The 14,329-nt window shown below is 42.8% G+C and overlaps 1 protein-coding gene across 10 annotated transcripts in view; it reads left to right on the top strand.

Annotated features, from left to right (window-relative positions):
- ACSL6 (acyl-CoA synthetase long chain family member 6) overlaps positions 1-14,329 on the top strand; it is a 111,790-nt gene that overhangs the window by 12,508 nt on the left and 84,953 nt on the right. The window contains exons 1-2 of one of the 10 annotated variants that reach the window (XM_084636210.1): positions 9,453-10,421; positions 10,576-10,695. The exons of 8 other annotated variants lie outside the window; for them this stretch is intronic. In XM_084636210.1, the coding sequence (XP_084492336.1) occupies positions 10,680-10,695 (16 nt within the window). In that variant the 5' untranslated portion in view covers positions 9,453-10,421; positions 10,576-10,679. Of the gene's footprint in view, positions 1-9,452; positions 10,422-10,575; positions 10,696-14,329 lie in introns of those variants that run through there. One more of the 10 variants, XM_084636203.1, reaches the window with a different exon arrangement.

Raw genomic sequence — 14,329 nt, 5'->3', positions numbered from 1 at the left:
TTTTTTAGCGTGCATCATCAGCATGGAAGCATGTCCTCTGGAATGGTGGCCAAAGCATGAAGCGGTATATAAATGTTTAGCATATCTGTCACATAAATACCTTGCAATGCTGGCTACAAAAGTGATATGCGAATGCCTGTTCTCACTTTCAGGTGACATTATAAATAAGAAGGGGATAGCATTAACTCCTGTAAATGTAAACAAACTTGTTTCTCTTAGCAATTGGCTGAACAAGAAGGAGGACTGAGTGGACTTGTAGGCTCTAAATTTTACATTGTTTTGTTTTTGAGTGCAGTTATGTAACAAAAAAAATTGAAATTTGTAAGTTGTGCTTTAACGATGAAGAGATTGCATTATGGTACTTATATGAGGTAAATTGAAAAATACTGTTTATTTTGTTTATCATTTTTACAGTGCAAATATTTGTAATAAAATAATATAAAGTGAGCACTGCACACTTTGTATTCTGTGTTGTAACTGAAATCAATATATTTGAAAATGTAGAAAAACATGCAAAATATTTAATACATTACAATTGGTAGTCTGTTGTTTAACAATGCGATTAAACCTGCTATTGCGATTAATTTTTTTTAATTGATTGATTTTTTTTTGAGTTAATCGCATGAGTTAACTGCGATTAATCGACCGCCCTATTAAATACCTTTAAAAATGTGGCCAGATAGTCCTGAAATGTCTACAGTAGAAAAAAACAAGCAAGATATTTTTAAATCTTTCATATTATTAATTGTTGTTGTTTAATCAAAAAGAAGGAAAGAGGAAATAAGCCCAATTTTCCTTTGCATATCAACTTAAAAATTCCTCCTCTCCTACAGGATGGAAGTATCATTTCTGAAAGAATTGGTATTCAAAGGGATTCACCACACGGCAAGGGAAATCCCCGGTCAGGGAGAGGTGATTTTAAGGTTCTAGAACTGGATGTGACTGATTGCATTGCAAGGAAAATTGAGGTTCTCAGGATTTCCATTTGGTCGCCTATCTGGTTCTGGTGGGATAGACATAATATTTCAGAAATGTCATGTGTGAATTGTGACACAGAATCCATGTCCAAAAATATTATATTTCAAAAGTAATGTGGTAATACGATGAAGTAACTGGGTGAAATTCTGGTCCTCAGAAGTCCATGGGAGTTTTGCCCATTAACTTCACTGGGAACAAAATTTTACTCAGTGATTTTTCCTGGTCTCTTAAGTCTACTGATTAGTTCCTCTGAGGAACAATGGACTCAAGTCATTTGTGGAAGAAGCAGAGGAAAAAAAAGCAACAGTTCTGTGAGGAACTGAGAGGCTCAGAGGACTGACAATTGCAGACAGAACCCTTGACTTTTGGGTTCCCATTTGAGAGCTATATACAGTGGCCAATGTGAAATGAGGTGACAATTTTAGTCCAGTTCCTAGTGGTGAGGCACCCACGACAACCACTATCACAACTGCCTTTGGTGCTCTTCGTGGTAGTTTGAGCAGAGAGACCAAGAACTGACATGGTTCTGGAGTCTGAACAACCTTCTCAGCCATATGAATGATCTTTTCAGAACGGGTTTGTGCTACATTGTCTGGACACTATTGTGCACGGGACTGTGCTTTCATAAATCATGGAGTTCAGTCTTTAGGGTTGCTAGTCCATCAGCAATCATCAGACTGTCTTCACTTTATGGGACAGATCGTTGGGTCCAGGTAAGCTGTGCTAGACAATTGATAGGGCCCTACCAAATTCACAGCCATGAAAAACATGTCACGGACCGTGAAATCTGGTCTTCCCCCCTGTGAAATCTGGTCTTTTGTATGTTTTTACCTTATACTATGCATAATTCATGGGGGAGACGAGTATTTCTCAAACTGGGGGTCCTGTTCCAAAAGAGAGTTGCAGGAGGAATCACAATATTATTTAAAGGATGTCACCACCCTCATAGGTGCCGAGTTTCTAATCTGCTGGGGAGTACTCCCCCCTGGCTCTGCCCCCACTCCACCCCTTCCCCCCAATGCCCCACCCCGCCCTGCTTCTTCAGATCCCCGCCCTGTATCCGCCCCACCTCTTCCCTGCCTCTTCCTGCCCCCACCCTGCCTCTTTCCCACCCAGTTCCACCTTTTCCCCAAGTGTGCTGCACCCTCGCCCCTCCTCCTCCCCCCCAGCGCCTCCTGATGCCGCGAAACAGCTGATCCGCGGCAGGCGGTAAGTGCTGGCAGGGAGGGGGAGGTGCTGATCGATGGGGCCCACCAGTGGGCAGGAGGTGCTGGGGGGTGGGAGAGGCATTGCAAGGGTGGCTGCTGGTGGGTGATAAGCACCCACATTTTTTTTACTTCAGTCCTGGAGCAGCCACGGAGTTGGTGCCAATGGCCACCCTTACTTCTGAACTGTCTTCAGAGCTGGCAGCCGGAGAGCAGTGGCTGGGCCAGGTGCCCAGCTCTGAAGGCAGTGCCCCACCAGCAGCACAGAAGGAAGGGTGACAAAACCATACCATGCCACCCTTACGTCTGTGTTGCTGCCTTCAGAGCTGGGCTCCTGGCCAACTGCTGCCGCTCTCCAGCTGCCCAGCTCCGAAGGCAGTGCCGCCACCGCCAGCAGCAGCAGTAGTAACTCGATTCCCCCCCCCCCACACATGCACACACAACTCCTTTTTGGGTCAGGACCCCTACAAACCCCATGACATTTCAGATTTAAATAGCTGAAATCATGAAGTTTATGATTTTTTAAATCCTACGATTGTGAAATTGACCAAAATGGACTGTGAATATGGTAGGGCCCTAGCAACTGACCAAGGAAGAGAGATCAAGGTGGTGATACACCGCCTTTCCCTCCCACACCAATCCCGGAGGCAAATGAGGACCACACAGGTCCTCATTGCAACTTATAGCAGCCTCAGGGCTGCTCTACTGTGTGCTGGCTGGTAAGAATCCCTTGGGGAGTCTCTGGCAATGCTAATGGCCTTTTCCCTCAAGAAATAACCACTCAGCTCACATACACACTAGAAATGCTGAAAAGACTTTCTGATCAAAGGCAAGATTTCCAGAGTAGGACTGGGTATGGCAGCTGTCCACTCAGTGCACTCTACCCCACAGTACCAAACTATTGCAAATGTCTCAAGGCAATGGTGTGAGTTAGAATAGTAAAAGAGTGTCCCCTTTGGAGTAATATTTTTAGTCTACTGTGTTATTTCATTTAGATTTTTACTGGTGCCATCTGAGATTCTTGACACTTGAGTTGTTTTCTGAATGATGGACTGGTTGCCATTTGGGTTTACTTTGAGAATTTACAATTACACTAAATATTCATTTTATTTCTTCCTCCAGTTCTGGCTAAATATATTGCTATTCATTTATTATTATTTTGGTCACTGTTTACTTGTTTCTTTAGGCCTAGTCTTGCAAATGACTCCACGTGGGCACGATTAGAGCCATGTTTATTTTGACTTCTGAAACAAAAAGCCATTTGTTCTATGCTGCCAGCAATTACTTAAAATCCCCTACAAAATTATGCAGAAGAAAATACCCATAAATTAGGCTAACCCCAAAAATAGCAAAATCCAGCTGTAATCCAATAATTAAATAGACAAGCCAGTACCCAGACTGCCTCCTTGTTCTAGATTTTTAATATCTTCCAGTTACTTTCAATACTTGTGTCTGATGCTATATACAATGTATTGAGCAAGAAACTCAGAATTAAAATAATTTATTTTGCGGCTAGAGGGCAGACTTTCTAAGTTAGGACTGGTTTCAGAGTAACAGCCGTGTTAGTCTGTATTCGCAAAAAGAAAAGGAGGACTTGTGGCACCTTAGAGACTAACCAATTTATTTGAGCATAAGCTTTCGTGAGCTACAGCTCACTTGCCAATTTATTTGAGCATAAGCTTTCGTGAGCTACAGCTCACTTGCATCCGATGAAGTGAGCTGTAGCTCACGAAAGCTTATGCTCAAATAAATTGGTTAGTCTCTAAGGTGCCACAAGTACTCCTTTTCTTTTTGCGAATACAGACTAACACGGCTGTTACTCTGAAACTTGGAATTATCAACACTTTATAGAATATTTAGACCAACCTTTAGAATTGTACAGTTTGGATTGTGTCTGTTGAATTCTGTAGAATGGCTCACAAATTCTGTCCAAATGATCTCATTCTCTATTATATTATTGGGGGAGTTTTAGAGTAATATCCATGAATCCTATTTAATTTTTACCTGTTGGTTTTATCCCTGACTTTTCCATAAGGGCTTTCAGTATGAACTGGCTTTCCTTTTCTGTTAGAAGACAGCAGCAATGCAGCTTGTCAGCTACTTGGCACATTTTGTCCCTTTAGTAAATGGTTGGAGTTTTGTAATTGGCCTTCCTAGTTTGCTCTGACAAGACAGCAGATTGGGAATGACCTGGAATAGTCTTGCACTTCAGTGTAACTGCACTTCAGTGTAACGCTTGAGCTGTCATTTTATTTTGCCTGAAAGGATTTTTTGTTGTGTATTGAGAAAAACAGCCTTATTCTGACTGGACTTTACAGCCAGTTATCTGAATCATGATGATGATGTTTAAAAAAAAAAAAATCCTTTCAGTTGACAGGCTGGTGAGGGTGGTGTGATACTGTGAGCTGCCAACAACAATTCAGTCTTGTGTTTCATTTAGGAAAGGCTATTTGCATATTCTCTATTCACTTTATTTGCTCAAACACGATTGAAAAGGCAAAGTTCTCAACCATTGAGACTGAAGAATAAACTGTCTGAGCACTTAGCTCTGTACTTTTAACACTTTGAAAACTTTACTTTGCCAAGAAGAAATCTGAGCAAACAGAACACTTTAGAGACCATAAAAAACATCTAGAGAGTAGATTTTAGAGGCTGCCTTTTGCAACAGGAAAAGATGTAGCCTAGTTATAGGGACTCTTCTGAACAAAGAAATAATGGAAGAAACATATAAGCTGCAAAATGAAGTTTTGTAGAAACTAAAAGTGTACGTGTGTATCTGCTCACATATAGGTCATGGGGAGAATTTACCAAACTTAATATGAATAGAAAAGTTTTCCTGATTATTTTGAAATATCAATTAAAACATGAGAGAGACAATTGGGGAAGGTAATATCTTTTATTGGACCAACTTCTTCTGGTGAAAGAAGTTGGTCCAATAAAAGCTATTACCTCATTCACCTTACCTCCTTTGTAAAGCATTTTGAAGATCTGTTGATAAAAGGTGCTATACGAGTTAGGTGGTGTTATTAGGTGGTCATCATCTACTGGCCTGAGAGAACATCCTTGCAGTTTTAGTGTCTCATTCTCTCATGTATTTGTAGAATAAGGAAATCGGGGGGGGGGGGGGAATGATAATCTGCAGGTCTCTCATTAGTATCCATTTATTAAGTTTCAGAGTAGCCGCTGTGTTAGTCTGTATCCTCAAAAAGAACAGGAGTACTTGTGGCACCTTAGAGACTAACAAATTTATTTGAGCATAAGTTTTCCTGGGCTACAGCCCACTTCATCAGATGCATTGAATGGAACATATAGTAAGAAGATAGCTATACATACAGAGAACATGAAAAGGTGGAAGTTGCCAAACCAACTCTAAGAGGCTAATTAATTAAGATGAGCTGTTATCAACAGGAGAAAAAAAATTTTGTAGTGATAATCAAGATGGCCCATTTCAGACAGTTGACGAAAAGGTGTAAGGATACTTAACATGGGGAAATAGATTCAGTTTGCGTAATGACCCAGCCACTCCCAGTCTCTATTCAATCCCAAGTTAATGGTATCTAGTTTGCAAATTAATTCCAGTTCAGCAGTTTCTCACTGGAGTCTGTTTTTGAAGCTTTTCTGTTGCAAACTTGCCACCTTCAAGTCTGTTACTGAGTGACCAGAGCGGTTGAAGTGTTCTCCTACTGGTTTTTGAATGTTATGATTCCCGATGTCAGATTTGTGTCCATTTATTCTTTTGCATAGAGACTGTCTGGTTTGGCCAATGTACATGGCAGAGGGGCATTGCTGGCACATATCACATTGGTGGATGTGCAGGTGAATAAGCCCCTGATGGTGTGGCTGATGTGATTAGGTCCTATGATGGTGTCATTTGAATAGATATGTGGACAGAGTTGGCATCGGGCTTAGGTTCCTGGGTTAGTGTTTTTGTTGTGTGGTGTGTGGTTGCTGTGAGTATTTGCTTCAGGTTGGGGGCCTGTCTGTAAGCGAGGACTGCTCTGTCTCCCAAGATCTGTGAGAGTGAGGGATCGTCTTTCAGGATAGGTTGTAGATCTTTGATGATGCGCTGGAGAGGTTTTAGTTGGGGGCTGAAGGTGACGGCTAGTGGCGTTCTGTTATTTTCTTTGTTGGGCCTGTCCTGTAGTAGGTGACTTCTGGGTACTCTTCCGGCTCTGTCAATCTGTTTCTTCACTTCAGCAGGTGGGTATTGTAGTTGTAAGAATGCTTGATAGAGACCTTGTAGGTGTTTGTCTCTGTCAGAGGGATTCGAGCAAATGCAGTTGTATTGTAGAGTTTGGCTGTAGACAACCTAAAAGTGCTAATCCTGATGTTTAGATTAATATGGGATTGTAAAATAGGGGAAGAATGAAAAGACACCAAGGACCCAATCCAGTGCACACTGAAGTCACTAGGTGTCTTTCTGCTGACTATGACAAGCTTAAAATCAGTCCCCTGGAGTCTAGTATCACTTTATTGTTGGGACAAGATACTCGTCCCCATAGGTTTGAGTGAAATAATTTAAATTTCAGAGCAAACTTGGTGTTCTGCATACTATTGGTTATGGCATAATAAGGTAGGATGTACATAAGAGGCATCCAGTTGGTATATTTATGTACTTCTGTCAAAAAGTTTTGTTTGGTTAGAGACATTTAAAAAATATTTTCACTTACTGATATAACTGTTTTCTGTCTGGAGAATTATGGCCTGAGCCAAAGCCCAATGAAGACATTTGGAGGCTTTCCATTGACCTCTGGGCTTTGGATCAGGCCCTTAATGAGGAATAGTCAGCACAAAATATAGAGGTTACATTCTTTGTATTTGTGGACTGTATTAAGATAAATTCTAGCTCATTTAACATGCTTAGGCCTCAGTAAGTATTCATCATATTTGTACTAAAGTAGAAGTTAGGACCAGAATTGTAAAGGTATTTAGAAGCAGTCAATGGGATTTAGACTCCTAAGTGCCTATATCCCTTCTGAAAATGAGATTTAGGCTCCTAAATCATTTAGATGTTGCAAGGTTGAGCACCACAATGCCTAAATGCCTTTAAAAATCTGGGCCTTAGCATCTGCAACTCCCATTGCCTACATATTTTTCAGTATCTGTATGTAAGCCTCTTTCTGGATTTAGAGTGTTGGCAAGTCTACAGCTACTGTAACAGAGAGTGAGAGGGCTAGTGCGGTTCCCTCGAGATCGAGATCACTGATCCAAGAAAGGAACTTGGCTACCTCTAAAGCTACAATAAGTATTAGTCTACTCTGCAAATTGTCTGGCAGGGAGTGGCATGGGAACTATTCAAATTGCATACTGGTTATGTCATCTCTGCAGTGCAATCATTCTCCATCTGCCTCAACAGTAGGAACCCCAATTTTCTTCCCTGGCACCATGCTGCATTTCTTCTAATGCTGTTTTCACCAAAAGTCAGTTCTTGCAGTGTATCTACCATCAAGTACATGGAACAGAATATCTGTTTTGTTTAATCACTTGGTGTTTGGTCAGTGTCATATTTTGGTGAAGAAGGACTGGTGTTATGATTAAGGCAGAGGGTGAGGATTCAAGAGGTCAGAGTTACATTCCTGGTTTTTGGGTTTCCCCTGAAGCCTATAATCAGAGTCCTGTTCCCAGTACTCTCAGGACTACCTTTCAGGCACTGCCTCTCTCTGTGGCAGGAGCACCAGTCCTCTTCCTAGAGCTGGATAATTCAAGCACTTATTATCCCTCTCTTTAAAGTAGGAATCCCCAGCTCTTCTCCTGTAGCTGGGTTGTGAGTTACTCTGCTGTAGGGCCTTAGCCAGTTTCTCCCTCAGCTGTCCCCACTTATTCTCTAGGCTCAGAGAGTTGACAACTTTCTCCTGCTGGTAGCTACGCTGCCAGGAGAGGGAGGAGGAGGCAGCCTTTGTGCTTGTGGCACCTTAGAGACTAACCAATTTATTTGAGCATAAGCTTTCGTGAGCTACAGCTCACTTCATCGGATGCTGTAGCTCACGAAAGCTTATGCTCAAATAAATTGGTTAGTCTCTAAGGTGCCACAAGTCCTCCTTTTCTTTTTGCGAATACAGACTAACACGGCTGTTACTCTGAAGTCTTTGTGCTGATTCCCTTCTCCCAGCTCATCCTCAGCTGGTTGGGGAGAGGAAAACCTTGCCCCTCCCAGTCTGCCGGGCTCCTGGCCTCAGGCCCACTAAGAAATAGTAATGGGATTTCCTCCTGGACTCTGTTTACTGCTGGGATCACTTCCTCTCTCCCAAGTCCTTGTGTATATAATCAGACCTCTCAGATGCTTAAAGGGCCATGCCATATGAAGGGGTGGGCTGACCACTAGGCACTTCTACCCTTCTAAAGGGCAGACCACTTCCCCACAAAGTGGCATGGGACGTCTAATAATAAATTCTACAGCACTTTCATGCTCTGTTTAGGCAATACCAAGTACTGCAAGCTGCAGGTGAGCTGCCCAGACAGTAAATGAGAGGGCTCTCTTCATGAGGTGCCTCATGTACACCCATAAAGCCCTGCTGAAAAAGATGGCGACCATGTATTATTAGAAAGAACATTTCTTTTTCAACAGACACAAGTTTTAAAATGACAAGGTTTCAGAGTAGCAGCCGTGTTAGTCTGTATCCACAAAAAGAAAAGGAGGACTTGTGGCACCTTAGAGACTAACAAATTTAGTATATTTGTACCTCTCGTTTGAGGAGAAGATTCTACTGTGCAAGCCAACATCTCAATTAGGAAAAAGTAACTGTCTCATACTGTTGGAGTATCCTTTCCTAGAGTTGGGTTTGACCTTGAGGACATCTGATAAATATATTTTTAAACTAACTTTAAGAGCATCTGCCATTTTATAGACAGTTAGAAATAAGGGGCCAGATCCTTAGCTTATGTAAATTGACATGGCCTCATTTAAATCACCAGCAGAGAATCTGGCCCAAAGTTCCTTGAAAAGAGAATGTTCTACTTACATCATTGTTGCCAAGGCACTTCTTTAAGTTTGATTGCACAGAATCTATATTTGAGTCTAGTGACCATTGACTCAAATTTTTGCATACATTTTTTACCATTATATGTCTACCACTCTGCCTCCATAAATAGGGAATCTCACTGTAGAATTCTTCAGAGAAGTAACATTAATGAATTGCAAAAGCTTTTGTAGAGATTTTATTGGTGACTAGCGTACCCTGGACAAAAAGCCACACTGGCTACAACAATGATTATCTGCAGCTCTTTGAACATCATAACTGTGTTGGCAATAGTCTGCGTAAGTAGGTTTGTTCTTGAAGCATTTTATTAAGATGTTTTTGAAATAAGTTGTTAGTGTGTTCATTCTGTTCAAAGTACAACAATTTTTTCAACATACAAAAACTCCACTGATTTACTTAGTGTCAGAAGCTTCAGTTTGTCTTCATTTTCTGGTCATTACTTAGCAAAAGAGGACCCTCCCATCTGTCTTCTAAAAACTCTGTAGTTGTTGTTACAGATTTACAACCAAAAACCTTTGTCCTCATTTCATATGGCTAGGAGTTACAAAGCTTTCAAAATCTATTTCACATACATTTGTGTCAGAATCTGCAATCAATGTTGCATGTTGTGTAGACTTAAGCATGGTTTTATATGTCACTGAAAACTATACTGAAATAAAGCAATCTGCCTTCATGAACTAAAATATTTGGTACATCAAGGGTTACTTTCTGAATAGTGGTGATGTCTCTAATGCAGACTAAGCTGACATTAGCCAAGCTTAACTACTTGCCACAGTTTGCAGATGGGGAGGGGGTGGGACATGCTGGAGTTAGCAGCAGTTCCCTAACAAGTATTTCTGCAACAAGATCTTGGCATATTTATTCTCAACAATGAGCTAATTGGATCAAAGGCAAAATATATGTTCTAAGAGCCTAACCAGTTCGCCCTAGCACCAAAAGTCTGTTTATGTTGGACTTGCATAGAGGTGGAACTTAGTTGCAGAATCTGTTGATTACTTCAGTACACAAGTGTTGTAATTTCTGCCCCACTGCAGAACAGAGCAAGGACTCTTGCATTGGTGGTAGGTCTCTTATAAAAAGAGGAAAGCTTTAGCTAGTTACCAGCTGTGAAATCTGACAAGCAGTAGGCTCTCTAAGCGGCTCCGGAAAGGTAGGGTATACATTTTACAACCTTCTAGGCATATCCTTCTTGAGGAAAGGCAGGGAACAAGCTGAGCAAGAAGAGGGACCGCAGAATATTGAATGGAAGCTTATATATAATGTAAGTCAAGACCTTTTTTTCCCTGTGAAAAAGAATAATTTCTGTTAATTTTTAATTGGGGGTGGGAGGGAGGAACCCTCTTTAAACCTTTATACAGTAGCTTTATAGGGATGAAAATTGTTTGTGGCTTGTGAAGTGTTTCCTGTTTTTTCAGCTGTCTTCTAACAACCATAAAGTGGGGAAGGGATCTAGTATTTGCTGTGATGAAGGCTCCAATTCTCGAAGGCAGTAACTCCAGAGGTGGCTGACGATGTGAATATGGCTATGCAAAGGGGTGAGACGCTCAGCTGCAAAAACAATGAGAGTTTTATTAAGTGTAAGAAGAAAAGGAGTACTTGTGGCACCTTAGAGTCTAACCAATTTATTTGAGCATGAGCTTTCGTGAGCTACAGCTCACTTTCAAAAGTAACTGTCTTTCAAAAAGCACTTTCAAAAGAGCAAGCCCAGCAAGGCTTTTGAATGAGTGGCATTGGGACTAGATATAGAGAAGCTGTCGGTTCCATTGCGAAAGTAGGCTCTGCCAAATTCTTCTGGAACAGCTTTTCTGAGCCATGTTTGTCAGGCTGAGATGATAGAAGCCTTGCCCAGGGTATCGGATCAGTGCAAACTTCATAATGTTAATTGTGTCACTTTGAGAGGGAACCAAGCCCATGATGATAGAACTTTATTTTCTATGGGCCAAATCCTGAGGTCTTCACTGCTCTGATTTTATTCAGCCCTTAGGCAAACGCACATAGAAATCAATGACAGGTTTCAGAGTAACAGCCGTGTTAGTCTGTATTCACAAAAAGAAAAGGAGGACTTGTGGCACCTTAGAGACTAACCAATTTATTAGAGCATAATAAATTTATTATAGAGCTAATAAATTGGTTAGTCTCTAAGGTGCCACAAGTCCTCCTTTTCTTTTTATAGAAATCAATTGGAGTTTTCCTGGGTAATGATGGTGTAAATAAATTAAGCAAGGATCTCAAGTTTTGGACCTAAATTTCTGGAGCATCTTGCATTCTGTTTTGAACCATGGTTCTTACTTGGCCTTAAGCCTGAGGTTTTTTTGATAGTACCAGAGACTGGGCTAACTATTTAAATAGCATTTTATGAGACATGAACTTCAAAAACCGCTTCTTGCGTATGGGAAACTGTGTGTGTACGCTCCTAGACCTATCCCTCCCCCAAGAAGTCCCAGGATATCGTCCCTTTTTATCCCCCTCATGCCCCACAGATATTTCAAGTAACTGGCACCGCTAAGGGGATGATGGAGCACAGAAGGCCAGATAAGGGGAGGAAGGTTCACTGGCTTACCAGCTGTGCTAACAACCAGTCTGTATTGGCCAAAGATTCACAAGCGGAGGAAGATGGTCACAGGCACACTGGATATGAAATCCCAAACTCTTATTGACTATGTTTGATATGAATATCTCCTGTCGCTTTGGAGATTTAAATATGCTGAACTTGAATGCCCAAGTGGACTTGTGGGGTTTGATTCCTTTCTAAACTTTCCAAAACAAACCGTGGGATTTAGTTTGCAAATTAAAATGCTGTCGGTTCACCACAGATAGGGTGACCAGACAGCAAGTGTGAAAAATCAGGACAGGATGTGGGGGGTAATAGGTGCCTATCTAAGACAAAGCCCCAAATAATGGGACTGTCCCTATAGAATCAGGACATCTGGGCACCCTAAACACAGACCTAAGGTGTATACGCGCTCACACACACACATTCTTGTTTGTTTAATGCTTGTCACTTTGTAGTCTGGTTGTATACAGATACTTGGCTTGATTAAGTGAACCCATTGGCACTTCGCTAAGCAAACATTTAAAAAATATACCCCCCTCCCCCACGCTAAATGTCGGCTGCAGTTCATTACTTATCTGTTCCACTATATTTGCATACATGGGTTTGAAAGTCATTTTATCTCTAGTGAAAGTGGTAAAAGACCACTAGTAAAATTTATGGCTTAGAACTTTGGCAGTCTTATAGCAAACATCATTAGAAGGAAAACTAAAACACAAATCCTTGTCTCCAGGGCAGAAAAGGCCAGCAGACATGCCACCATGGCTGGCTACAGTTCACAATGTTCCGCTTCTGTCGAATTACATAGTCCTTTTTCTGAATGCTTAAAGTTTCTGTTCTTAGCTGGCTTCATCAGTAATTATCCCATGATGAGGAGTCGTTCAGTATAAAATCATCACAACTGAAATGTTCCTATTGGTCTACAAGAGCATCATGCAGAAATGGAAAGGTAGACTGGTTCCTATGCTTAGGGCTTGTCCACACCAGTGCTTCTCAAGCTATCTGATGTTGGGGACTGGCAATTTTTTTTTCCAATGGGCGCGCAGACCAGGAGCTGATGGCTTGTGGACCGGCACTGGTCTGCGGACCACCACTTTGAGTAGCAATGGTCTACACTACCGCGCAGGGTCGATCTAAGATACGCAATTTCAGCTATGTGAATAGCATAGCTGAAGTCGACATACACCTCTACCCCGATATAACATGAATTTGAATATAACGCAGTAAAGCAGTGCTCTGGGGGGGCGGGGCTGCGCTCTGAGCGGCGTGTTAAGGGTGACGGGCCGGAGCCGAGGGGTTGGATAAGGGGCAGGAGGGTGGGCAGGGGCAGGGCTTCCCCCCCCCCTCCGCTGCAGGGTCTGGGAGACAGCAGCTGGGGGGGGCACTTTTGAGGGCCCCACAGGCCCAGAGTGGCCTGGGGGATTAACGGGGGGCCCGGAGCAACCTGCTTCGCTTCCCTCACCCGGCCCCAGCCGTGTTGCTCGGGGGAGGGGGATCCCCCACCACTCACCAGCAGTGGAGCAGCCCGGCCCCAGCCCACTCCACTCCACCAGCTTCCAGCTGTGGTGCTCTGCTTCCCGCTGCCGGGGAGTGCGGGACCTTTCCCCAACCCCCCACCCCCAGCGACACAGCTGGGGCCAGGGCAAGGAAAGCGGAGCGGGCTAGGGCCACCTTGCTCTGCTTCCCGCCACACGTGAGTATGGGGGGCTTCCTTTCCCCAACCTCCCTACACTCACCAGCGGCAGGAAGCATAGTGCCGCGGCTGGGAGCTGGCGGAGTGGTATGGGCTGGGGCCACGTTGCTCCCCTTCCCGCCGCTGCCGGTGAGTGGGGGTGTGGATAGGGGTCAGGGCAGTCAGGGGACAGGGAGCAGGGGGGTTGGGAGGGGTCCTGGGGGTGATTGGGGACGGGGGTCTCTGGAGGGGGCAAAAGCAAGTTCGATATAATATGGTTTCACCTATAACGTGGTAAGATTTTTTGGCTCCCGAGGACCGCGTTATATCGGGGTAGAGGTGTGCTTAGATCTACTTACTGCGGTAAGTCGACAGCTGATGCTCTCCCGTTGACTCTGCTTGTGCTCCTCGTTCTGGTGGAGTACCGGAGTTGACAGGAGAGTGCTCAGCAGTCGATTTGTCCCGTCTAGACACAATAAATCGACCCCCGCTGGATCAATCACTGCCTGCTGATCCGGCGGGTAGCATAGACAAACCCTTAATGAAAGGATGCAGGGAGTGTGGAATGTCATTATGCCTTGAATTGTGTGCATCTGGTGCAACCAATTAATATTATGCCATTTGACAACCGTTCTTTGAAGACATATGAAGAGATTTCTTTAAATGCTAAACCTGGCTATCTATTTTAATTTCAAAGATCTACAATAAGTTTAGAATGACAGCAATGAAGAAGAGGATAATATAGCCTTACTTATGAGCAATGTAAGGAAGAACAACATGCTGCAAATGTAGCTAAATATTGGGTTTATTTTCTATTGGAGGTTGTACCATTTAATATATAGGGAGAATGCATCTTTTTATTACATAAATTGGAAAGTTTTAAAAAAGTGAAGGGGAAGCTAAAGTGTGCTTATGAAAAGAATGTTGTTTTCTGAGAACTCAGCAA

This window comes from Lepidochelys olivacea (genome assembly GCF_965140295.1).
Source record: "Lepidochelys olivacea isolate rLepOli2 genome assembly, chromosome: 8".
Lineage (NCBI taxonomy): Eukaryota > Metazoa > Chordata > Testudines > Cheloniidae > Lepidochelys > Lepidochelys olivacea.
Note: the sequence above shows the minus strand (reverse complement) of the source record. Positions and strands in the feature narration are given on the sequence as shown.